The sequence below is a fragment of the Podarcis vaucheri genome (genome assembly GCF_965113315.1).
Source record: "Podarcis vaucheri genome assembly, chromosome: 14".
Taxonomy (NCBI): Eukaryota; Metazoa; Chordata; class Lepidosauria; order Squamata; family Lacertidae; genus Podarcis; species Podarcis vaucheri.
In genome coordinates, this window is record NC_138752.1 from 3,350,926 (window position 1) to 3,375,939 (window position 25,014).

The 25,014-nt window shown below is 44.6% G+C and overlaps 1 protein-coding gene and 1 long non-coding RNA gene across 6 annotated transcripts in view; one reads left to right on the plus strand and one right to left on the minus strand.

Moving 5' to 3' along the window:
- APBA2 (amyloid beta precursor protein binding family A member 2) overlaps positions 1-25,014 on the minus strand; it is a 122,326-nt gene that overhangs the window by 23,367 nt on the left and 73,945 nt on the right. For 4 of the 5 annotated variants that reach the window (XM_082198042.1, XM_082198044.1, XM_082198045.1 and 1 more), the window contains exons 3-7: positions 23,348-23,428; positions 21,815-21,851; positions 16,889-17,034; positions 11,402-11,437; positions 7,094-7,180 (exon numbers count right to left, since the gene is read on the minus strand). In XM_082198042.1, coding sequence (XP_082054168.1) covers positions 7,094-7,180; positions 11,402-11,437; positions 16,889-17,034; positions 21,815-21,851; positions 23,348-23,428 — 387 coding nt within the window. The remainder of the gene's footprint in view (positions 1-7,093; positions 7,181-11,401; positions 11,438-16,888; positions 17,035-21,814; positions 21,852-23,347; positions 23,429-25,014) is intronic. The other variant, XM_082198046.1, reaches the window with a different exon arrangement.
- The window catches only part of LOC309518230, an 88,185-nt gene continuing 73,947 nt past the window's right edge, over positions 10,777-25,014 (plus strand). The window contains exon 1 of the long non-coding RNA XR_014213388.1: positions 10,777-10,787. This is a non-coding gene — a long non-coding RNA (uncharacterized lncRNA). The remainder of the gene's footprint in view (positions 10,788-25,014) is intronic.

Here is a 25,014-nt window from a genome sequence, read left to right on the forward strand (position 1 = left end):
GCTGAAGACGTCGCGGAGATCTGTGTATTGTCGTGGTACCTTCTCCTTCTCCGTTACTTCAGTCCCTGCTAGGGTGGCTCAGGCCCCTGCCGAACCCTTTCCCTCTTTGCAGTGTTCTAGGCAATGTGCTGACCCAAAGGAAACCACTCTCTGATGCCAGCCCACCAGCGGATCATGTAACGCTAGCCAGCTCATCCCCAAAATAATGGGAGCTCCTCCCAAGGTGGCCACATTAAACGCTATCAGTTCGGTGTGTCTTGCCACCTTCATTATCATTGGGACGGTCTGCAAGCTGACTTCTCCTCCCAACAGCTCCCTGCCATCGATCGTGGTCACCTGCAGGGGGTTGCTTAAAGGGATCGTCTGTATCTGGTGTTCAGCTGCAAACTCTTTGCTCATGAAATTGCAGGAGCTGCCTGAGTCCAACAGCGCCTTTATCTTTAGAGGGTGTCCGTTTGGCAGCTCTAGCGACACTTATATCACTAGGGTGGGTTTCGGAGGTTCTGGCGTGGGCACTTTCACTGCTCTTTGGCCTGGCTGCTGTGCCCCGACGGTGGCAGCCAGGCGTTGGCTTTTACTTGCTCCGGTACTTCTTCCTCTCTCCCCTCAACAGCTCCCGCCATCCCTTGCCATTCCTTCCTCTGGGGGCAGACTCTGGCAAAGTGACCTGGCTGTTGGCAGAGATAGCATTTCCGGGCGCCTTTTCCCTCCTTCTTTCCCCCCTCACTGGGCTTTGAAACTGCGCGCGTGCGCGCTGTTCCGATTTCCATCGGCTCTGCCGGCGGGAAAGTTGGCTCTGGAATGTCTGGAATGCGGAACTCCTTCCAACGTTCCCCCTTCCCTTCCCGCCCCTCCAAGGCTCTCGCCTCCTGGCGCGCTCCTATGGTCAGCGCAGATTTGGTCAGCTGGTCCATAGAATACACCCTGGGGCCCCGGGAAAGTTCGTCTTTCACAGCCGAAGCAAGCCCTTCTTCAAACAGCATTTGAATGGGTTCCGCCGATAGGTCCCACCCCAATCTGTGGACCAACATGGTGAACTCAGTCCAGTACTCACGGACAGATCGGCTCCCCTGTTTACAAGCCATTAACTGTCTGCGCACCACTCCCTGCTCAATATCGCTGGAAAACATCAGATCCATGGCGCGAAAGAACTTCATCGTGTCCTTTAGGACGTCATTATTCGCTGCCATCAGGGGCCTAACCCAGTCTCTCTCCCCCCTTTCAAGATGCCCAATCACGAAAGCCACTCGTGATTCCTCGTCAGGGAAGTCATCAAACTGCAGATTGAGGGCATATTGCATCTCTGTCCGAAAGGCATGATAGTCCTTGGGCTCCCCCCCCCCAAACTTCTGCACCAATCCTGGTACCTTTCTGGTGAGCTGGGTGGCTTTCCCCTTTTTGTCTGCATCCTGAGCCCTCCTCTCCTCGAGCCTCGCCGTCTGCAGCGCTAGCTGGACCTCCAACACCCGGTACCTTTCTTCCAGGCTTGGACTCGCTCCTGCTTCTCCGGTTCCGGCTGGGTTGCTCATGATGCCTTCTCCTGCACAAGCTGCTTTCAAAGACTGTCAAAATGCTGTGATGGGATGATGAGCTGCTTGTGCGTAAAATCATAGTCCCTCAGAGTTTGCTCAAGTCCACAAACCTCTGTCTGTGACGGAGCCCCTCAGACATGGCTCCTCTAGTCACTGGCAGTTTCCGACAGTGGCTGCTTTCGAAATCGCTTCCAACATAAAAGCTCCTTAACGGAAACACGTCTTCTGGACTCACGGCGTGACAGTTTCCGGCGAGGAGTGGGTCTCCCTATGGGAGGTCCAGAAACCTCCCCACTGTTCTCACTGGAAGTGTCCCTGAGCCTTCCCTCCTGCTCGCTTTCCTTCAGAGACCCACCTCTCCCCCTGCTGGTTCCTGCTTCAGCTGCTGGGTCTCTCCCAACCTCCGTGAGCCCTTCCACCACCTGTCCCTCCGATGGCAGTTCCCTGACACTAGGGATTCACTGTCAACCGACCACATTTATGTAACTGGACATCAGTTGTGTCAACCAAACTGCCTTCGGAGCGGCTGCATCCCTTGGCTATGACATTAACCCCCAGACTGTCAGCAGTGAGGACGGACAGAGACTCCTTGGCTAGTTTGGCTTTGAGGTCCCTGCACAATGAGAGCTCAAGAGCCAAGCCAAGGAATATCTATTTAGAGAGCAAGCCTGACCCATCCCGTTGAGGAACAAATTAATTTGTTGACTGTTAAATCTTGCTTCTGGATTTTGATGCTCACACACTAAGGAAACAGCTCCCATTCCTTCCAACTGCGCACACACACACACACACACACACACACCACACACCTTGAACTGACACGTTATTATTTATGTGCAGCAGCGAAATGCAACTATGGAATGCATTTGTTGCAGCGGCTAGCAGGTCCCATTACCATTTGTCATTTTATTAAGCTTTAACAGCGGGCCTGAGGCAATGACGGTGGGGGATTTTAATGAGGATCTGAGCAATCGTCCTGCAGAAAGTATTGAGAATGTGAAAGGACAGCGTGGGCAGCTGGCCTGAATGGAAAACTTAGCAGACCTGTGTGTGCTCTTATTTTTAAAAAGACCAGACTACAGAGATAAAAACTGGCTAATCCCAACCTGCAGGTTTACCATCGAAGGAAGAGACACAACACACAATGGAAAGAACCAAGTTATATTAGCAGTAGAGGGGTCCATCTGCTCATCAACCCTAGAACTTTCCTTCAATATGTATTTCTAATAAGAATAATAAAAATAACAACAGGGGGATGTTGTGTTGCTTTTCCTGATTATCACACTAGTGCTTCTGCCCCATTTTCTAGTGTTCCTACCTCACTGCAGTACCTGTTGCATGGCTTTTTTATCCCTATATGTCACACTCAATTTCATTCACACCAGTGGGCGTGGCAAGACACAACGACAAATGGCATGGGCAACACTGCTACTCCCCCCTTTCCACACATGCCTGCTTCTCCCCGCCCCCTTAATTCCCCCATGGAAACAGCAGAAAAGAACTATGATGTTTTATCATTCCAAATTTTGTCACTTTACTCTCACTATTTTTAGGGTTAAGGGGGTTGCAAATGGGTGGTGGTTTGGGTCGTCCCCCCTTGAACCAGATAACACAGAAATGAGTGCTAAATTATTCCAGGCACAAGGTCTCACATGAGTGATGGTAGGCTTACATAATCTTAAAGGAGGACTGCCATTTGAAGCTCTGGCAGAGGCTAGCAGTGTTTCTCAAACTTGGGTCCCCAGCTGTTGCTGGACTACAACTCCCATCATCCTTAGCTAGAAGGGCCAATGGTCAGGGATGATGGGAGCTGTAGTCCAACAACAGCTGAGGGCCCAATTGGAGAAACACTGGTAGAGCTAGATTACTTCCATATCCCTTTGGTGCTGGCTGGGGCTGATAGGAGTTGTAGTCCAGAACATCTGAAGGGCACCAGAAGGCTGAACAAGATCCAAGACAGTGATTTCTGTTCTTATCTACAAACACATGATATCATCTTTCTTCAAGAAACCTGGGCAAAAGAGGGCACTATGGTTGAATTACAGGGTTTTACAAGTTACACTCAACCAGCTCTTAAAACTGTAAAGTATGGAAGGCCTAGTGCGGGGCTGGCGGGGCTGGTGTCAACCTCTCTAATTCAGCAGTGTCCCTCGCTGACCACCCCTAATTTTTTAGTGTTGTCCCTTTCTGATAGTCTCCTGAGAAATACTTATTGCATCTGTGTGTACATACCTCCAGTAAAGTCTTGTGGGGAACTGAGATCATATTGGGATAAACTTGACCAACTACTCGAAAGTATAGACTCTCTGTCATCTAACCCTCGGCTTGTCTTGGGAGGTGACTGCAATGCCCGGATTGGCCTTGTTTCCCCACAATGGTCTAAACTTGGAGGACGAACCTGAAATCTGTCAGAGGGCAGCAATGGATACCATCTATAACCGTGCTGGGAAATATCTTTGTGAACTTATAATAAAGCATAACCTTTTGTTATGCAATGGGCACAGTCAAGGGGATCAAGAGGGTTATTTTACTTTTATCTCCCCCAGAGGATTTACTAGCACCATAGATTATATCCTAACATCTAATAATGTGCCAGTTAACCGAGATACCTTCAGGATAATTCCCAGAGCTGAAAGTGACCACTTTCCACTTGAGTTATCTTTGACATCATTCTTTTCTCCTGCCTTTCCTAAATTATTGGATGAAACAGAATATCTGATACTTGGAAATAGAAGGTTAAAATGGAATGCACAGGTCCAAGAAAAAATGATTCAGATCCTGGATTCCCATGAATTTGCTTTATTAAAAGGGGAAATGTTGTTAGAAATAGGAAACATAATTGGACTTTATGAGAACATAATTAACCGAATGCGCCCACTGATGACCACAGTTAGTGTGATAAAAAACAAAAAGTTTAAGAGACAGACTTGGTTTGATAAGGAATGTCAGAATAGCAAAAAATGCCTAGATAGGGTACTTAGAAAATTGAAGTTAAAACAGGATAAGCACAATCTTGCTCTACAAGCTGAGGTAGCCCAGTTACGAAACAATTATAAATTATTACTTAAAAGCAAGAAACAAATATATTATGAACAACAGTGGAAAGAATTGGGAGATGCAGCACTTCAAAAGGACTCATTGAAATTTTGGCATCTGGTTGCCCAAGGCACAAATGGGCTGGGCTACTCGTTAGAAGCATCTGTCCAAGGAAAGGATTGGGTGACATATTTTACAGAAATATATGGCCCCTGTCCTGACCTACCCCCACAAGTTTACTATACTCAGTTATCAGAACTGCCAGAATGGCCAGACGTCACGCCCAATCAGATTAAGAGGCTAATCACAAGCCAACTAGCTAATAAACCTCCAGGAGAAGACATGATCCCAATGGAGATCTATAAGATAAGACCTGCTTTCTGGTCTCCCATTTTTGCAAAATTGTTTTCATACATTAACAGCTCAGGTCGCATACCTGAAGGGTGGAAGTTGAGTATAATTGTCCCAATATATAAAAAGGGTGATAAGAAAAACCCTGCCAATTATAGACCCATTAGTTTGTTAGATGTAGCCTCCAAACTATATGCCAGGCTCCTTCTTGGGAGACTAGAAGAATGGGCAGATACAAATAAGGTGATATCTGAAGTCCAGGCAGGTTTCCAAAGAGGGAAATCCACATTGGACCAGTGCTTTGTGCTGAACTTTCTGCTATGTAAATACATCCATAATTTGAAGCAAAAATTATATGTTGCTTTTATCGATCTAAAGTCAGCTTTTGATACGGTCCCAAGACACGCATTGTGGCAAAAATTGGAAAAGACAAATATAGACCTCCGTCTATTATTTCTCATCAAAACATTATATACTGACACATCAATACAAGTAAAGGTGGATCTGGCTGGCCATCTCACCACTAGAATTAAGACCACTACTGGAGTCAAACAGGGATGCATTTTGGCACCTTTCCTGTGCAATTTTTATATTAATGACATGGTTAAAGAACTGGAGGGCCTACAGTTTGCCCCTGTCAAAATTCTTGACCAAAAACTCTCAGTTTTAATGTATGCCGATGACCTAGTACTTGGCTGCTTGCAAAATTAAGTTCATATTGCACGAGGAATGCTTTATCTATAAAATGCGATAAGACACAGGTCATTGTATTTGGGAAGCGTCCTAAAAAGCATGTTTGGCACCTGGATGAACACATCATAAACCAAGTAAATACATTTAAATATCTGGGATTGATTTATTCAGAAATGGCATCTTGGAATACACAGCTATCCAATATTAAATTGCAAGCCTTTAAATCAGCAAAAGCCATTCAGAAATTTGCTGCCTGTAAAGGTGGAAATCTGGTCAACCCAGCTCTATCTGTGTATAAAGCAAAAACAATGGCCCAGGTTTTATATGGTGCAGAGGTTTGCGGTACCTCAAAGGTCTCCGGTCTGGAAGCCCCACAGAATTATTTTTTAAGAGTTCTTTTAGGTTTACCCAAAGATGTGCAATCTGCCATGGTCAGGTTGGAAACTCGCATGTTGAGCATAGAGAGATAAAAGAATTCTCTGTTACTGGTTTAGAGTTCAACAGATGGACAACACTAGGCTACCAAAAAAAATAATGCCTGATTGAGCTCTCAAATGGATTACCCCTTAAAAACTGGGTACTTCATGCTGCCCAACTGATGGGCAAATATGACCTCTCAGTGACTGAGATTAAAGAACTCCCCTTATATTCACAGAAAAATATTTTTAAACGAACCATAAGGGCAGTGGCAACTAAAAAAGATCTAAATTCTATGTGCACATCTACATGTGTCCCGTTGTATTTTAAACTTAGAGAGGTCAATGAACACATATCTTATTTTAATGAATTGACTTTTGCACAGCTTCGAAAAGCTTTTACAGAGCTACGACTAAATACAATAAGCTCTGCTTATAGAGATGGGAGACACAGAGGCATACCAAAAAATGAACGTGTTTGCATTAGGGGATGTTCTGAAGTAGAGGACCTTATGCATTATATCTTGCACTGTCCGTTATATAATGATGCAAGGAAAAGATTTTTGGTACCTATAATGACAGGGTCCCCTGTCCAGAACCCCTTGACATGATGTTATATCTCCTTGCAGACACAGATAAGTATGTGACCTGGCGGGTAGCACTTTTTGCAACTGCTGCTAGGAAAATTAGAGCAAATTATATAGCCAAGGTAGCCATTAACTGTAAAGGTGATGAATTTATTTGATCCTATCTACCTCAGGCTATGCTCTATCTTTGTCACCACACTCTGAGTATAAATTGCACACTGTATTAATTGATATTGTTTTTAACATTAGTGACCATGTGATGATTTTAGCTTATGAATTTTATTGTTTAATGTTTTTATTTGTACATTGGGGTATTTTTTTAGCTTTGTTTAGAGTACGTAATGTTTTAATAATATAAATGTTTTAAGTCTTTTTTATCAATTCAGTATATTTTCTTTTAATTGTCAAATAATTCTGTGTACATTGTGGCAGCCTTTGGCTATGTGCAATAAAACTGACTGAGACTGAAGCCTGTTACCTGTGTATCTGCGTTCAGAACTTTAATCCTCTGTGTGGAGATGAATAGATCCACTTCTGTCAAAGCCTGGGAATCTCCTTCAGAGCTCTGAAAAAAGAAAATAAGAAAAGAACTTACTTAAGCCTTTTTCTATTGAAAACAGTGCCTTCCTCAACCAGCTATTTCAGACATGATGGGAGTACAATGACCAAGCTGTACAAAGTTACTGCAACACAGAACAGATATTTGGAATGGTCCATTTCCAATATACATGCACAAACAGAGATTGAGAGAGGAGCATTCTTGGGGCCTAGTTCACTTGAGGGTGTCCTAAAATAAGGATTTCTCACATTGGCATCTCAGAAGATGGAGCCAGCAAGGGAACAGGAGATGAATTCTCTTGACAAGAGAAACCCATTTAAGTTTAAGAGTAACAAGTTCAAGAGGGACTGGTTGCATTACTCTATTGCCTTGCAGACTAACAAATTCGTTAGGCTTTTGACAAAGTGGGTTCTAGCCCACAAGAGCTTAAGCCCCAGTGAGGTTGTAAAGTTTTCTGAGATGCCTTAAGACTCATGGTTGTCTTGATTCCTTAGATCATCGAGGCAGGAGGGGGGCAGACTTTAGGTTTGCAGAGTATACTTTTGGGTTTCTTCTTCTTTTAGTAGAACCCCAAAGTTCACCAACCAGAGCCAGATGGAAAAGGACCAGATAGATGACAACCATCAAGGATCAAGGTGCTTCTGAGCATGAGAATTTGCTTTCAGTACTACAGCTTGACCTCACAGTCCTTTCACACAAAATTTAATTTAGTCTGCCCTCTACCCCAAGGTCCCATTCCTGGTTTTCCTACCTCACCCCAAGTTTAGCAACCTAATTTGGGGGTGTGGGTTGCTTTTATTTATTTTTGTAAAAAAAAAAACCGGGACTATTGGTGGCTCTGGGCTATTAGGCCCAGAGATCTACGAGTGAACCTGCCTTCTGTCCACCCCTAGTCTTAGATCACAGGTGCAGAGCCCCTTTAAAAAAGTGCCTTGTGCAAGTTGAGCACACAATTTAAGAAAATTAAACAATAAAACTGAAGGTGTTACACTACAATAAGACCATAAAAGCTTTTCTTTTATAAAGTGTGTAAGTCACTTTATAAAGTGAAGTAAGTCCAGCTCAGGGGCTCATACAGAGACACAACAGGAGAACTCGTGTGAGTGTGGAAAATCCTCCTCTGCCTCTTCACTGGAAGTGAGTGAAGTCGCAACAGAGATGCAGCAGAGATGCCTTCCTTGTGGACAGGTGCTATGAGCTCACTTTAATAATTTGATTTCTTTTCTCGGAGAACTGTAACCATTCTCTTCTAACATACTGATATATCCCAGCTCAAAATTAAAGAATTAACGTCGGCTTACAATGAGTTTGTGCCAGGGCTGGACACAACATCCCTCATTTGTGACGAAATGTTGGAGGCAAAATGGGAAGGTGCCACCCTGAGCAATTGCTGTGTGCCCCCCACCCCCACCCCCTTGCTGCCCCTGCCAAAGCCTTGCATATTGCAGTCAGGCAGCTGCGTTTGCCAGATTCTGGTGAGGACTCCCATGAGCCCCAGAGGCCTCTGCGCAATCTCACAGGGCTCTCGCACAATCTTGCCTGAACATAGAAGGTGCAGCAGTCTCTTCTCTAGTGGCAGGGGCAGGGGAGACATCCCTGCAGAGGCACCCCACAGATTCTGCTACCTGAGGCAACTGCCTCAGTCTGCCTCCTGGACAGGCCAGCCCTGACTGGAGGCCTCTCAGCAATAAAATAAAAGAAAATAAATGGAAGGGTGGGGAAGGCTTATTGGAGAACTGCAGGGCCCTGTCAGGCTGCTAACAACTATTTTCAATTTTCCTGAATGACCTATATTTGGTGAGTGGAGAGGCAGTAGCATTCCACAAATGGCAGTCCCCACTGGCAACTACCATTTTGCCTCCCCACATGCACAGGGTATTCTGGGAAATATGTGATGATCAAGAATCCTACAGCCCCAGTAACTCCCTCACCCCCATTCCCCCAAAATGATGCTTTTCTCCATCTCTCGCCCTCCCCCCTCCAGTTACAGGTGAAGAAGACTATCTAGCCAAAGTATTTATTTTGCATAATAACAGGAAACTACACTCAATGGAAGACCTATTCTGTTTGCTCACTTGCACAAAGGGAAGACAAAAAAGTCAATTCACACAACCCAAAGAGTTGTTTATATAACAGGGTTGTTTAACTCGTGAAGGACTGCTGTGTTCAGACAGAGGTGAAGCTGCCCTCTGCTGTGTCAGAACAAGAGTCCATCTTCCTCAGAACTGGATTGACAGGGTCTCCATCTGGACATGGACCAAGGACCTTCTGCAAGGCAAAGCAGATGCTCTGAGCATTCCCTCGGAGCTCAAGGAAGTCAGACCTCACCTCAGTCAAGGCTGGCACTGCTGCACAGGCAGCTTAAGAGGAACGGTGTTTTCAATGGTCAACCAACACAACCGGCTTTTGATCTAAGAGTTGCGTGCCCACACTTTCAGCAACGTTGCAATACTGACTTCTGCTGTTGTCCAGCACACACCTCGGAGCAACAAAAAGCTTGAGGTGGGCCCCCATTTTGTGGTTTGTACACACAATGCCTTTAAAATGCATTCTTTCCCTCAAAGAATTCTGGGCACTGTAGATTGCTAAAGCAAATTGCTGGGAACTGTGGTTCCACCACTCAGAATGTGCTTCGAGTTTATCATGTGTACGCAGCCTAAGGGGCTGTGGTGAGATTATTGAGGAATAAGCTATTTTACCGCCACCACCAAATCTACATTATGACAGAAAAAGTTTGGAACATGGCAGTGTAGTCAGAGCTTATGAAATCATCACTGGTATCTTTGGGTGAGTCTCTGTTAAGGCAGATCCACACCATGTAAGAGCACCTCCAGGGCACATTTAAAGTGCATGGTCTTCCCCAAAGTATCCTGGGCACTGCAGTATGTTAAGGGTGCTGGGAACTGCAGATCTGTGGGGTAAACTACAGTTCCCACAAGTCTTCATCTGAGAATCCTGGAAACTGTAGTTGGTTAAGGGTGTCAGGAATTATTATTACCACCCACCACCCACTCTAAGGTTCCAGGGTGGATTACAACGTTAAAACACAATATTAAAAACTGTTCAATGTCACAAAAATAAAGTGGGTCCTAAAAATATCTACTTCAAGTGTCAAAAGTCAGGGCAAAGAGGCTCATTTTCCGCATTCACCAGAAGCTGTAAAATCAAGGAGCCAGGCACACCTCTGTGGGAAGGCAGGGCCACAGGGTTGCCCCAGAGAAGGCCCTCTTCCCAGGCCACCACCCCATGAGCCTCTGAGGGTGGAGGAACTTCTCAGCAGGAAGTTCTGTAAGGTGCTGTAGGCAGTCTTTCAGATATTTGGGGCTTGAGTCACTTATGGCTTCCAACACCCTAAACAGGGCCCAAAAACAAACTGGCAATTAGTTGTAGCTTTGAGAGAGGAAAACTACCGTTCCCAGTATTCTTTGGGGAAAGTGATGTGCTATATATGTGCACTGAATGTGCTTCAAATGCATGGTGTGAAGTTGTATATATTGGTTCCCCGTGTACAGCCCATATCCACCATAAGTTGTGCATGCAGTAATGTGGGCTCAAGTCTACAAAACTCCCTCCCAGTTGAGACTCACCAAGTCCCCTCCCTGCTGAACTCCAGGTGCTTGACAAAGACTTTTCTATCCCCACAGAAGTTTTAAGAAAGTTCTCTGTGTTTTTTATTATGTATGTTTTTTGAAATGTGTATGTTTACTGGTTAGAAATGATTAAGTGGTATCAAAAAAAGTTCTAATAAATTGTAAATAGTAATGAATATTGGGTTGCAACACCAGTCTTGGCTGCTTCTCCTCCAAAAAGCAATAAAGTATGTCAGATGGAAATAAACTCCTGCAAGAGGAAAATGTGATGTTTATCCAGGCTTAGCAAAACAACAACAACAACAACAAAATCACCCCCCACAAAAAAAACCATTTCACTGGGATGGATAGCCACAGAGGAAAAGAGGAGTTATTTAGCAGGAAAGTGGGGAACTCTCTAATGAAACCAACCAACCCTGCGAAAATGGGAAGGTCTCTGATGAAGCCAACCAATCTTTCCCACTCCATCTGGTCAACTGCATTTTAAAATGAGCAAAAACAGAAAGCTACAGCTTGACGGAGATCCACAATGAGAGACACAACACTCCAGGATGCACAAAGACCACAGAAAACATAAACAACAAAAATAACCAAATGTAAAACAGACAATAGCATTCAAGAAAAACAGTCTACACACCACTTTTTTCTTGATTTTAGCTGCCTTTTGCATCCTCTGGGGAGAAGCATTTAAAAATAAAAAGGGAAACAGACAAATGCACAAAAAGAAAACGAGAGAAAGAGATATTATGTGAAGTCAGGGAAATCTTTCATCAAAAGATTCTCAAACCTATTATCTACAGAAATAAAGGAAGGAAGGCTGTTGCTGGTCTTTATATGTGTGTACATGTGTGTCAGTATCATCCATCGGTTACAGAAACTGCTGCATAATTTTGTTGATCTTAGCTGCAGATTATATTTCCATACTACACATGCAGTTGCAACCCCAATCTGTTCCAGTGAACCCCCAAATCCCATGCCATCTAATATCCAAATGCAGAAACCAAGCTTTTGCATCCTAGGACATGGAGTTAATCCTCCAAGCGGGATCATTCTGATATTGCTGTAGCCCAGCCCACATAGATGTTGTCTAGTGAAGTTCAATAGACCCCTGTGTGTTCTCGAAGCTACAAACATGAGTCTGACCAAATTGTGGGAGGCAGTGGAAGACAGGAGTGCCTGGCGTGCTCTGGTCCATGGGGTCATGAAGAGTCAGACATGACTAAACGACTAAACAACAACAACAGCCCACATAACCCAATGATGTCATTAGGCCAGAGGTGAATTTAGCTTAGGACTAGTGAGCGAAAGCAGGAACAGCTTCCACATGCCTGTCAAAACCACACCCACTTTTACGTCAAGAATCACGTTGCTAGTCCCAATATTATCAAATGCTTGTCAAGTTGCCTCTCAACTTGTCACTTAGCAAAACTGAACCCCAGTTCCTTCTCAGTCTGTCCATACAAACTTAGTTTCCTGCAAACCTTCCCCTTTGGGGCTCTCTTTCTCTGACTTCAGCAAGTGGGGGAAATGTACAAGATCCCTCCATCCTATAAAAAACAAATTGTGCAAATGTCAAAAGATTCAAACTTTCTCCAGATTGGCCATACAAGCAAATGTATGAAAGCTTCCATATACTGGAGTCCCACCAATGCTCTATCCAGCCCAACTGGCAAAGGGTTTCCAAATCTCAGACAAGAAGAGCCTTATCCAGCCCAGATACACTGGAAATGCCAATAATTGTGCCTGGGACCTTCTGCATGCAGAGCACAGGATTCACCACATAACTACAGCCCCTCCTCCAGAGACATAAGAAGATAGCTGACACAGACCACGCATTCCGTCAAGTCCAGCAGTGCCTACTTGGGCTAGCAACAGATCTCCAGGGTCCCACACAGAAATCTTCCCCATCACCTGCTGTAGGATCATTTTAACTGAAGATGCCAGGGATTGAACCTGGGAACTTTCCCATGCCAAATCAGTGCTCTGTCAGTGAGTTATGCCTCTTTCTTCCACTTTTGCAAAGGAAATTAACCTAAAAAAACCACCCAAGACTTGGATAAGTTCTGTGGCCCTCAGTGCAGCCAACAAAGTGGGGTGGGGGCAGGGATACATATCAAAATAAATTCTCCATTAAGATAGAATACCAAAACAAATGCAGGTGCTTCTGGGGCAGCTTAAACTGGCACTGGCATCCTAGTTCAATCTGGTGCCCCCCAGATGCTTGGACAGCAACTCCCATCCCCCCAAGTCAGATTGGTCAGTGTTCAGGGATGGTGGGAGTCAAGAGTCCCACAACGTCTGAAGAGTACCTCATTGGGGAAGGCTGTTGTAGGCTCATAGCTCCTTGTAAACCATAAGGTTATATGCAAGGCTAGTCCAACTCAGAGCAGACTGTAACTTTGCTGTCTAAAGCAGCATTTTTATATAGTCTGTCACTCCTATTTTATATAATAAACCAAGTTTTCTTTATTTCTTTGTGTGAGAGCTTCTTGGGGGAATAAGGTTAAAGGTCAGACATGTCCATAACAAGTGAACATCATAATTCCAGCAAAAAAACTCAAACCTCACAGGAGTGCTGGCTGTGCACATGTGAGTCCAGGTACACATTTGTAACAGCACAACAAAATCAGACCAAAGGTCCCTTTAGTCCAGCATCCACATGGTGGTCAGCCAGATCCTTCCAGGAGGCTCTTAATCAGAAGTTAAGGAAGGGGGGCTGGAGCCTGACTTGGACAGGGGGGGCAGTGAATTGTGGGGTACTGTTCTGGCCAGAAGGCAAGAGTCAAAAGCAGGGGAAGCTTCAGAGCTGGAGGGTGGAGCACAGAATGAGCCAGAAGAGGTGGAGGAAGAGTTGGTCAGGTAAGTCGAGAGCCAGGTGCTCCCCCATGCCCTTCTGCACCCCTGTCTTCTAGAATGAGCAGAGGAAGTTTCCATGCAGGCGCAGCTTCCGGTTGTGAGTGTGCTGCCTGTCAGAGGAAGGTACATAAACTGGTGGAGGAAGAGTGGTCCCGGGTTGCTGCAACTGCGCCATAGAGTCTGGACCTGGGAATAGCTGCCGAGATGCTAGATTGGTGTGGATATGTCTCCAGAGCTGTAGAAGTGACTGTAAGTGTTATCTTTCACAATAAAGAATTGATTATTGAAATGAGCCCTTGAAACGAGACAGGCTACCCAGCAAATGCAGTAACATCTCATTGCAAGAAAAGAGGACTAAACTGGGGCAGAAATTTATATTCTATTTAATAAATTAAAAAGAAAGAACAAGATAGTTTTGCTGCCCCCTTCTTATGAAGAGTTGCATGCAGAACTGAGCCGCTATTAAAATAGCAGCAGTCAACCGTCTTTGAGAGACTGCCTATCAAAGAAAACTGATAACCAATGCTGCACTTTGGCACAATACAAATCAAGTTTCGTTTGTGGTTGCCAGTTTCTCTTTTTTTTTACTTGAAAGCCAAACCACTCATTAGGAGCCGGAATGGGGAAAGCAATTAAAAGGGGAAATGCTATTTCTCTAACGAGAATGAGCAGTGACACTTTTAACCTGTATTTAATGCTGAGATTTAGTGACACTGGGCTGTGCAAGGTGCCTTGACCACAAAAATGTCAAATGTCTGCAAGTATCTTCATGAGTTGTATTTCATAGAACTGTAGAGCTGGTCCAATGCTCTTCAATGCAGGAATCAGCACCAAAGATTCCCCGACAGATAGCCATCCAACCTCTGTTTAAAAACCTCCAGTGAACCTCCAATGATATATTGGCATATGCTTTACCAGCCCAATAGAAGTTAAGATATTTGCACATACAGCTATTGTGAACTATTTAGAAGCTTTCTTACTAGCCAAGCAACAACAGACAATTCCTTGTGCTCCTTGGGAGAAAAGGGGGATGAATGAATGAATGAGAGAACCCGCATAAGCAGCAGGAACTGGGAAGATGAAGGAGTGGCACTGCACCAGGGCTGGGGAACCCCTTTGGCGAGAGGGCTGCTTTCCCTTCTGCATTTCCTGCCTCACAGGATTGTTGTGGGGATTAAATGAGGAGGGAGAGAACAATGTATGCCACTTGGAGTTCCTTGGATGAAAAGATGGGATATAAATGCAATAAAATCAAAGATAAATAATACAAGTTTTTGTTCCATAGTAAAGGTAAAGGTACCCCTGCCCGTACAGGCCAGTCGTGACTGACTCTGCGGTTGCGCGCCCATCTCGCTTAAGAGGCCGGGGTCCAAAGACACTTCCGGGTCACGTGGCTAGCATGACGAAGCTGCTCTGGCAAGCCAGCACCAGCGCAGCACACGGAAACGTCGTTTACCTTCCCACTATAAAGCGGTCCCTATTTATCTACTTGCACTTAAGGGTGCTTTTGAACTGCTAGGTGGGCAGGAGCTGGGACCAAACGACGGGAGCTCACCCCGCCACGGGGATTCGAACCGCCGACCATACGATTGGCAAGTCCTAGGCGCTGAGGTTTTACCCACAGCACCACCCGCATCCCTTTTTTTTTCCATACATGCCTCTTAAAGAGCAAGGATCCTAGACCTCGTGTCTACCAGGGGAGGGAGGCAGTGCTTAGATTCAAGAGTGTTTCAGACTAACTTCTAGGAGCAGCAGGTAAGGCAGTTTCACAGATGTGCCTCCCCTCCCTGGCTTTCCACCACCACCCATTAGTGTTGTTACCTAATGGGTAATTTAGCTAACCAACTCTGTTATTGCCAATATGCAGTAAGCTTAGGTTGAACATTATTCTTATTCTTCTTATTGATGTTGTGCCCCCTCAGCTTGGCACCTCATTAATTTTATTTCTACGCACCTCTTTCCACTCAATTTCCATTGCGGGCCTTTTGTATTTGCTTATGTTAACATAATTTCTAATGTTACAGGTGTCACATGATGTCAGTTCTTCATTTGTAAGAGCTTGATCTTTTAAGGTGGCAACACCTGCACTTTGGAACTCACTGCCTGTTGATATCAGGCAGGCGCCCTCACTCTGTTCTTTTTGAAACCTGCTAAAACCATTTCTGTTTAGTCTACCCAAGTATTCAGAAAGCTGATGCAAATTTTAATCTGTTTTTAGTTTATTGTTTATTTAAATTCTTTAAAAGCTTTAAATGGTTAATTCTTCTTATTGATAATGTTACTGTTTAAAACTCCGGTAACCCACTTTGAGGGGTTTTCTTATACCAATCAAACGATGTACAAATCTTATGAAATAAATTAATAATGGATTGGCCAAGATATCATAAGATGTGATTTTACATGTGGTTATCTGTAATTCTCCTCTGCATTTATTTTCAACTTTTCATTATATAGACACTCTCTGTCCTTATACCTGCAAAAAGAATGATAGTAATATATTGCAGGGGGGAAATATGGCCCCTTTCAATCAATGGATTGGTGACATGACAACTCTTGCAACCCATGAATGGATTGCTTGGACATATGCATGGACATATTTAATGATATTTAGAATGTATTTATCAAAACCATAGTGACCCATGGACCAACATATACCTGGGGAAAACAATAAGTTTATTCATTAACCTATATACTACATTGTTATGTAAATTATTGTTATTGTTATTATATGTTACTATTATTTTGTTACTGTTGTTTTCCCCTGCCTTTTAAAATGTTTATGCATTCTTTTTCTTTTTCCCGTTTCTTTTTTCCCTTCTTTCTTCTTCTCTTATTTACTTTACTGTAACCCACTGGAATAAAATATAAATAAATAAAAAAAATATATATAGATACTCCCTTCCACTCCACCCACCAAAAGTAATGATGAAGCAACACTAAGATATCCACAACATACAAGGATATGAAAACATTTATCTGAGCTTTTTGCAACACAAGCCTGGAAAGCCACAACTGGCTGTTACTCTGATTTGGGGGAACTTTGAAAGAACATGTGCATTATTTATATTCTGCTGCTCTGTGGCTGCACACACACACAGTTTGGGTAGCAGGGAGAGAGAAATTAACGCAATGGTGGGAGCCGAGAGTGTTTTGCCACAGCCATGCGGGAATTCTCTGCTGTGGATGCTGAGGAGCAGATGTTTCCGACTCTTCTGAGTTCAATCATCAAGGGATCCCAAATCCTCTTCCATGGATCGAAAACATCTACCTTGACGCGGCTCACCGCCTCCTGGGCTTGCATCATTCGGATGTTTTTGGAGGGGTTGCGCTCCGAGAGCAGCTGTGTGGAGCCCAAGTAATTGGCTGCAAAGATGATGCCATCAATGAGGTCTTCGGGTTCACAAGGTCCTGGAACTAAAAAGCCAGAAGGCAGGCAATTATTTCTTTCCTAAGACAGAGAAGCAGAGAGGCAAAACGGAGCAAGGAAGAGCACTCCGTACTTCCACACACTGCCCTCAACAGACTATCCTTTTGCTGTCGATGCCTAGCTAATTGCAAAGAGCACAGCGCAACAGCAGCAACAAATATTTAAACAAGAGCATTCAGTCCATGCACTTGTGGGTCAGGGAACAAGGAAGCAAAATAGCAGTGTTAAAATTAAAAGTAAAGCAGAAGAACTTAGGGGCAAGATATAACAACACCAACTTCAAACCATTTTAATGGCAATTTCACCTCCCCAAAGAAAGAGGGCTGTGAGTCAGGAAGAGAAAACTCTCACCATCCTCCCCAATCTGAGGCTGAGCTAAGAGCTAAGTGCCTGAACTGGAGGGGGGCAGGGGGAGGAAGAAATGCGGGATACTTAAAAGCAGGAGATGTTTTCAAGCAGGCTCTTCTTATGTTCTTCTGTTTCCCCCCATAATGGCCCCTTTGCAGTATTCTGGGGCATTTGGAGGAGGGGAGGGCACAGGGGCCACCACACTTCCCCCAACACACATACCAAAAGCATAGTTCTGGAGAGGGTGCAGGGTGGTGGTGATACTATGACTGAAGTCACTGTTCCACCAGGGCCAAACCTCATCCCACATGCCATCTGGGAGGAAACTGTCCCTTGAAAAACTACCAAAAAGTCCTCAGATTTGCGAATGTCACCAAATTCCATTTCCCATGGTCCTTTGGGGGCAGTCCTGACAGTTAAGCAGATACAAAGCGAATAAAGGGTTGTAGAGAAAGCTTGGCCAGCTAGGGGTGATTCATAAGTAATGGCAGTGAAATGCATGCCCTCTGGGACATCAGATTGGGCCAATGACCCATCTAGTCCACCATCCTGTCTCACAGTGGCTAACTAGACACCTTAAGGAAACTAGTAAGCAGGACCTGAGCACAGGAGGACAAGTCTTTGCAGCAGAGAACAAGGCCTTATAAGGAGGAAAACTAACACAAGAAGCCTCACACTGAAATGCACACATGTTGCCCACAATGAGCTCTCCTTGGTGCTGAGCGAGCCAACCTGCTTTGCTCTGAGGGCAGGACCAGCACACAATATCTGTAATCTCAGAAACGAGAAGGGGAAATATATTGGTGGAGATGAACCCCTGGATCTGGGAGCAGTTAGAAGAGGTAGCTTTGGAGGCACTTCCTTGTACCAACCAGCTCTAAGATTTCACCATTTGTTTAAAATGTTGCACCCTGCATTACCAGGTATGCCAGACTATCAAAGTGCCCAAGGTTCCATAAGCAACACTATAATAAAATGACGCTGCTGTTGATTTCATTAAAATAAAAACAACAACAACTTTAAAATGCAGTAAAATAATTATCACAGGGTCCTAGCTTTCCAGAGCAGAGATTAGCTGGGACTCTGTGCAGGGCCCTTGGTCTTTGCTCACAGAGAAGGGGCTATAATTCCTTGCTGCCTTCAGTTGTTCTTTTCTGCACTTTCCCCAGCTCTCTGCAAATAGGTCTTCACCTTGCATATGTTTGGCCAAATGGCTACAAATGGAATGATTGACACCTTGCACTTATTTATTTTCTAAAGTTTTATTAAAATGAAAATTTATATTATTACATTCTTTAAGAACAGAGAGTTGTATCCAGCTATGTTTACTCAGAGTAAATCCACTGCATTAGTCGTTCACCTAACACTCTGCAGATGACCTTCCCTGTGCACAATGGGGCTTCTTCCTCTCCTCCCCCTGTGCCCCCATTTCCCTCACATTGGCTTGGGGGAGGGTCAGGAGAACCCTCCCCACAGAAGAGCAGATGTGGGGAGGACAGGGGGCCATTCTATCTGACAAGCTGAAATGCTTGCACAGATGGAAAATTCATCATGGTGCTTCACTGAAGTCCACTCGGTGTATTTAGCTTTTTATTTTTGCCATATCATTTTAATGATATATTTGCTTGTTTATGCTACAATGACATTTCTGGCTCCTGACCAGACTAACTTATTAACAAAACGTCACTCAGATCCTCTTCAAAGGGAGGGTGTGCAGCAGTGAGACTGGGAGATCTCAAGCCACCTTTTATTTTGTGTGCTGAGATTTGCAGGCACCTGTGTCTCCTGCAATCTCTGCTGTTTCCAGACCTTAGCCAAGTTTTGCTGGTTGCAAGTGTCAGGTAAGGAACTTTTCCTCCCTTTGCTATGTGGTGACAGAAACAGAAGCTCTGAACATGCTCACTGCAGCTGGAGCTGGAAGCTGTTCAGAGAAATGGAGGAAGAGACTGAAAACTGAAGGACTGAAAAGACTGATAAATCAGCAGTCAAGGGGGATGTGGCAAATCAAGAGACATACTTCCAGCTGGAGCCTCAAAGGGCAGAGAGAATGACCAATAAGACTGAGTTTCTCCTCTTTTAAAGCCAAAATGAGTGCAATAATTGACCCAAGACTAGAAGCAGAGCATTGTCTCCCCATGTAATGAATGCGGGCAGGGGAGGGGAGGTTATCTGGACAGGAGGCTGCTGGGACAGTGGAGGCACAGCTGACACAACCCTCACCAGCCTGGTGCCTGGTGCCTGCCAGATGCTCTGGGCTACAACAACCCTTTTACGAAGTTCTATGGCAATAAAGCAATGAAGGAAGATGCCTTGAACCATGTCAGATTATCTCTCCATCTAGCCCTGCACTGTCTACTCCATGGGTAGGCAACGTGGTGCCCCTCTGATGCTGTTGAACTCCAATTCCCAATCTGCAATTCCCAATCTCCAATTCCCAAGCTGCAGTTGCATAATATCTGGAAGGCATCATGTTGGCTGGTAGCAGCTCTCTGGGGACTCAGACAAAGATTTGTCCCTCTAATAGTTGTTGCAGGTGACGTCACTAAGGACCTTCTGCATGCAAAGCAGCTACTCTCTCCCTGGAGCAAAAATGGGGGGTTGGGAGGATTTAGGGTTGATCTTTCAAGAGGGCTCATTTGCTTGAATTAAGCCAAGGCCTACAATCCTAGTTAATACATACAGGTTATATGTATACAAAGTATAAAAGAACGCAACAGGATCAGAGGAATGTATCTATTTTTTTTACTCAAATATAGCTGCTATGCTTTGCACACTTACTGCTAGTAAGTCCAAATGAATTCAGCTGTGTTTACATCTGAGTAGACATGCTTCGGATTGCTCTCTTACACATTGAAGCACCATACATAGCCTTGCTTTTATGGACTTAGGCGCATTAGGAGAAAATATTCCAGGGACAATTCAGTCTCTGATAAAAAGCTTATATCACTTTTGTCATAAATAACCTGTTAGTTTGGGGGGGGGGGTGAAACACAAACACACAAACACACACACATGGCTGAAATTCAACACACACCTAACTGGCAGTGAGTCACACTGGACTTAATAGGGCTGACTCCTGAGTAGACACGTGTAGGAGGGCACTGTAGGGCGCTCTCTACTCTGTGCCAGCTCTGCCTGTTTTTGCATGCACAACCCGTCGACAAGAGCTGGTTTCTCTCTCAGTCAGATTTAATGGAAGACAAGAAGCATCCATAATGTCAGCCTCAGAAAAGGACAAATGAGGCACAGCTAAGTGGACCTTGCACCCTCTGCCGTCAAGAAGATTCTCAGTGAAGATCAATCATACAAAGAAGTTTAATTTCATTAGGTTGGCCATCAGCACCAATTATTAGTATACTAATTAAAAGTCCCAAAGTCAGAGGGGTGCTAGAACCATACAAATAAGTCTGCATAATATGCCTTGCTGTGGGAGACTTCCAAATGCCAATTTATTTAGCCTGTAAAATAGAAATTGCACTGATTTCTATTAACGGGACTCTCATAATCTGGTGCACTCTCCAAATGGCTGGAAGCAAAAAAAGAAATGCCATCTCTAAAGGACATAAGCACAGTTTCTTAACAGTATTCAGTCTAAGCCCGTGGTTCCCAACGTAGGACACATGCCCCACAGGGGGGCAATTCGATTTTTAAGGGGGACAAATTGTGAATGAGTTATTAGTAGTGAAATTTAGGCTTCCTCCATGTGAATAGGAGTTCACTTTGAATAATAAGAATTCGATGTCATGGGGGTGGGATTGGCATCAGGATTTTAGAGATGCTTAGGTGGGCATGGCCAAAAAAAGGTTGGGAACTACTGGTCTAAGCCATATAGGGAAACCAGCTGTTGACCATCTAGTTCATTTCAAGTGGAAAAAGCAAGCATATATTTGGGGCTTGATAACAGGATTGGCAGGTTGGAGAAAGCTGGGCTGGACCTCCAGTTTGTGGGAGTACTAACTCCCATCATGGCTGTTCACTGGCCAAGGGGGCTGGGGCTGATGTGAGTTGGAATCAACAGGCTCTCCAACCCTGGATTAAACAATAAAGCGACTCACTTCCCTTCTATGTAGGCACAGAAATCTCCCAGCTTTTAACGATAAGAGGCCACGTTCCAGCCACACAAAAGGCACATCTGTTGCTCTGCCCACTTTTGACTCCGGCCCCTCTGACCACTGGCATGTGGCCCCTGGCAAGCTGCACTTTTGGAAATGTGGCCCTCAAGCTGCAAAGGTTTCTCAATCCCTCCCCTTCTCTCGCTGTAGAATGCAGGGTTGTCTCAGGAAGGAGACACAGCTGCCCCCAAGTCTCCTAAATCTCATGGCACGTGATAAATCATCTCTCGATAAGTCAGGATTCCCCATCACCACCCCTGCAGTCTCAGTGCTATAGCCATTAGGAATCCCGTGAAGATGCACTTACCGTCAACAAAGCTTGGGAAGGAGGACACCTTCTTTGTCTGTGTGGATATAAAAATAAAGAGCTTATAACTCTATAGAAATAGTAAGATGTTTATTATGAAAAATGCATGCACAGGACGCGGAGGAAGAACAGAAGCATTTTTCATTCATTTTTCATCATAATTACCATAATTTTAGGCGACTACATGACATTGGCCTGATTCACACATCACAATAAGTGATAGCTCTGCTATTCCCATCCCCTGGGCAGGGAGAATACCATGATCTCTGGCTTAGCATTACATTCGTACCAGGGGGTCATGGTTAGTCTCTCTCCAAACAAATGAGGTTCATTTTTTTCCCTTACTGACTGTGGTTTGTTGGGAGTGAAACCCACCGCAGTCCAAAGTTTAGATGAAATGCCAAGCCAGAGATGATGGTTTGTTTCCTCTGCATGGAAGCAGGAAGGGAGTAGAAGAAGCTTCTTAGGCGTGGTCAAGGTGAAGAATTAAGAAGTTGTGCTAAGGGCTTGGCAACATAACAATTATGTGTTCTTGATTAATAGCAGCAGCACCCCTCTTAAAAAGTAATCTCTGCATTATTGAACATGGCTCAACTCCATATGCAAATTAATCTTGTACAATCTGCTGGTTAGCACTGTTTTTATGGATATATTTTCTTTAAAACTGTCATCACTTCCCCGGCATGCTTGCAGCTCAGAACAACACCCTTGTAAAGTCTCATCAGCGTAAGAACGCCCAAGTGTCATGCCCGTTTTTTTTTAAAAAAACAAAACCTGGCACAGTCTCAAATCTCATCTGGGGGCAGGCAGTGCTTATATTGTCACAAATTAGTATTACGGACAGACTTGTGTGTTTGTGTGTACAACTGACACCTCCACATACCTCTGAGAAAACAGTCTCTGAGTTTAATCCTAAATGTCCCACCTTAAATGTCAGCCTAAACAAACCACAAAGGGCCGGCCTCCAGCCCCACAGATGTCTCTTATCACCCTTCACCACTGATCATGGCCAGGTGGGCCACCCCCCGCTGTAAGCATGTTGTTGTTGTTGTTGTTGTTGTTATTTCCACTTAACCCTTCCTCCCAAAGGAGCTCAGGTCGGTCAGCACATTGATAACAATGCCATGAAAAACAATCCAGATACAAAACAATCACATTCTCTTGGCGCATGATTTCAGGGCTGCCACGAAGAGTATCTTTTAGCCATTGAATTTCTGGGTTAACTGGGAAGGAACTCCCCCCCCTCCATGTGACCCTTGGAATGTTTTGATTGTTTTGTATCAGTTTGTTTTAATGTTCTATCTGAAATAAAAATAATGCAAAGATAGAACATAATAAATTCTGGACATAAATAAATAGAACAGTTTAGCTCTAAAATCTTTCTTCAGTGATTCATCATACACCCCCCCCCCCAAAAAAAAAATGTCTTTCTGCAACGCAAAGCTTCCCGGCTTTGGAAGAGAGAAGCATGACGTGAAATACAAGATGGAGACAGGACAGGGGAAACAGAGCACCTTGGCCTCTAGTACTTGCCTCTGGCATATTATTATTGTTGATCGGTCCATTGAGGTCAGAACGCTGCTGTTTCCGAGGCTGATCTAACCCATTGCATACCTGTAAAAGAAGCAGAAAGACCGAACTGATCAACAGCTCAGGGAGAAGGAGATCAACGCAGCATCGTTCTGTCACTGCCTCCTACCCATAATCTGCATTGCTGCTACTGTGGAAATAAGGGCTGATCTATCCATTGACTGTTTGTGAGCATATTAAAAGAATGTAGAAGATATAAAATATCTCTTAAGAGCCAGTATTTTTTTGCTGGGTTTAAATCCCGAGTTATTTATTTATTTATTCATTTATGGAAAAATTATTATGCATCACTTGATTGTAAAAACAAAAACAAATAAAAACCTCAAGGTGGTTTGCAAAGAGAATAAGACAATAAAATTATTAGTAAAAACACTTAAAAACAAACTATTTGCAACATTTTTAAAAAATCAACAAGTGAAAAACTGGTTAAAGTATCGGTATGTTATCAATATTCTACACGCACTGGCAGAGGAAGGGGGGACGGGGGGCACTGGCCCCGGCACCATGATCCTGGTGGGGTGCCATCATGGCTGCCCCCACCGCACGTTGGGTGCCGTGCCACGCCCCTGTGGGCAGCGCACCATGCTCCAGGACACGCACCACACCCCTGCGGGTGGCATGCCACACACATGCCTGCCAGGCCCCCGCCTGCTCTCTGCCCCCGCTGCTGGAGCATGAAGCTCTGCCACTGTCTACATGTCTGGGCAGGCTTGTCTAAACTAAAGTGTTTTTAGCAGGCACTGGAAGAGTCCAGAGAAGGTGCCGGCCCAGTGTCAACAGGAGTTCCAAAGTGTAGATGCTGCCACACCAAAATATTGCTTTCCTACAAATGCGGAAAATGGGTATTTTGTGGCACCTATAACAATTCCAGGTTCCAGAATGGCAGACATGTTTATTGTCTGGGTGGTGGAATACCAAGGCCATGGAAAATGCAGACACCCATGGCTTCTGCATCCAAGGGGTGGCGGGGGTGGCAGGGAAAGAGATTGTACAACTCTCTCCATGAGGAGCACTCTAAAAACATATGAAAAGCCTGCTGGGTCAGGTCAATGGCGCGTCTAGCGCACCCTCCTCTTCTCACCGTGGCCACCCAGTTAATCTGTGGGAAGCCAGCAAGCAGCCCATGAGCAGAAGAGACCCCTCCCCTCTTGGGGCTTCCAGCAACTGGTATTCAGAGGCACGTCTGCCTCCGGCGGAGGAGGAAGCAGAAGAGAGCTATCCTGAGTTGGAGAGGACTCAACCACCACAAGCAGACGGCCGTTTTCAGAATTCCGTTAAGGCCTATAAAAGACCGTTGTGAGAAACCCAATCACAACTGCACCATTACACTAAAAGTAAGATATGCATTGACATATGGACACACACTAACACAAGGGAACCAGCACATAGAAGATTGCAGCACTGCCAAATAACATGTAAATTATTTGGGGAGCTGCCAGGATTAAATCAGAAAAGCTTTTGCAGAAAAGCAGGGTGGCTGTGGGGGTGGGAAACAATTTTCAAACAAGAGTGACAGGACATATATTGGGCCTGTGATGCGAAACGGCAGAACCACAGCTTCTTCTACCCTTTAAAGGCCTTGTCAGGTCTGATCACAATTCATTTGGCAG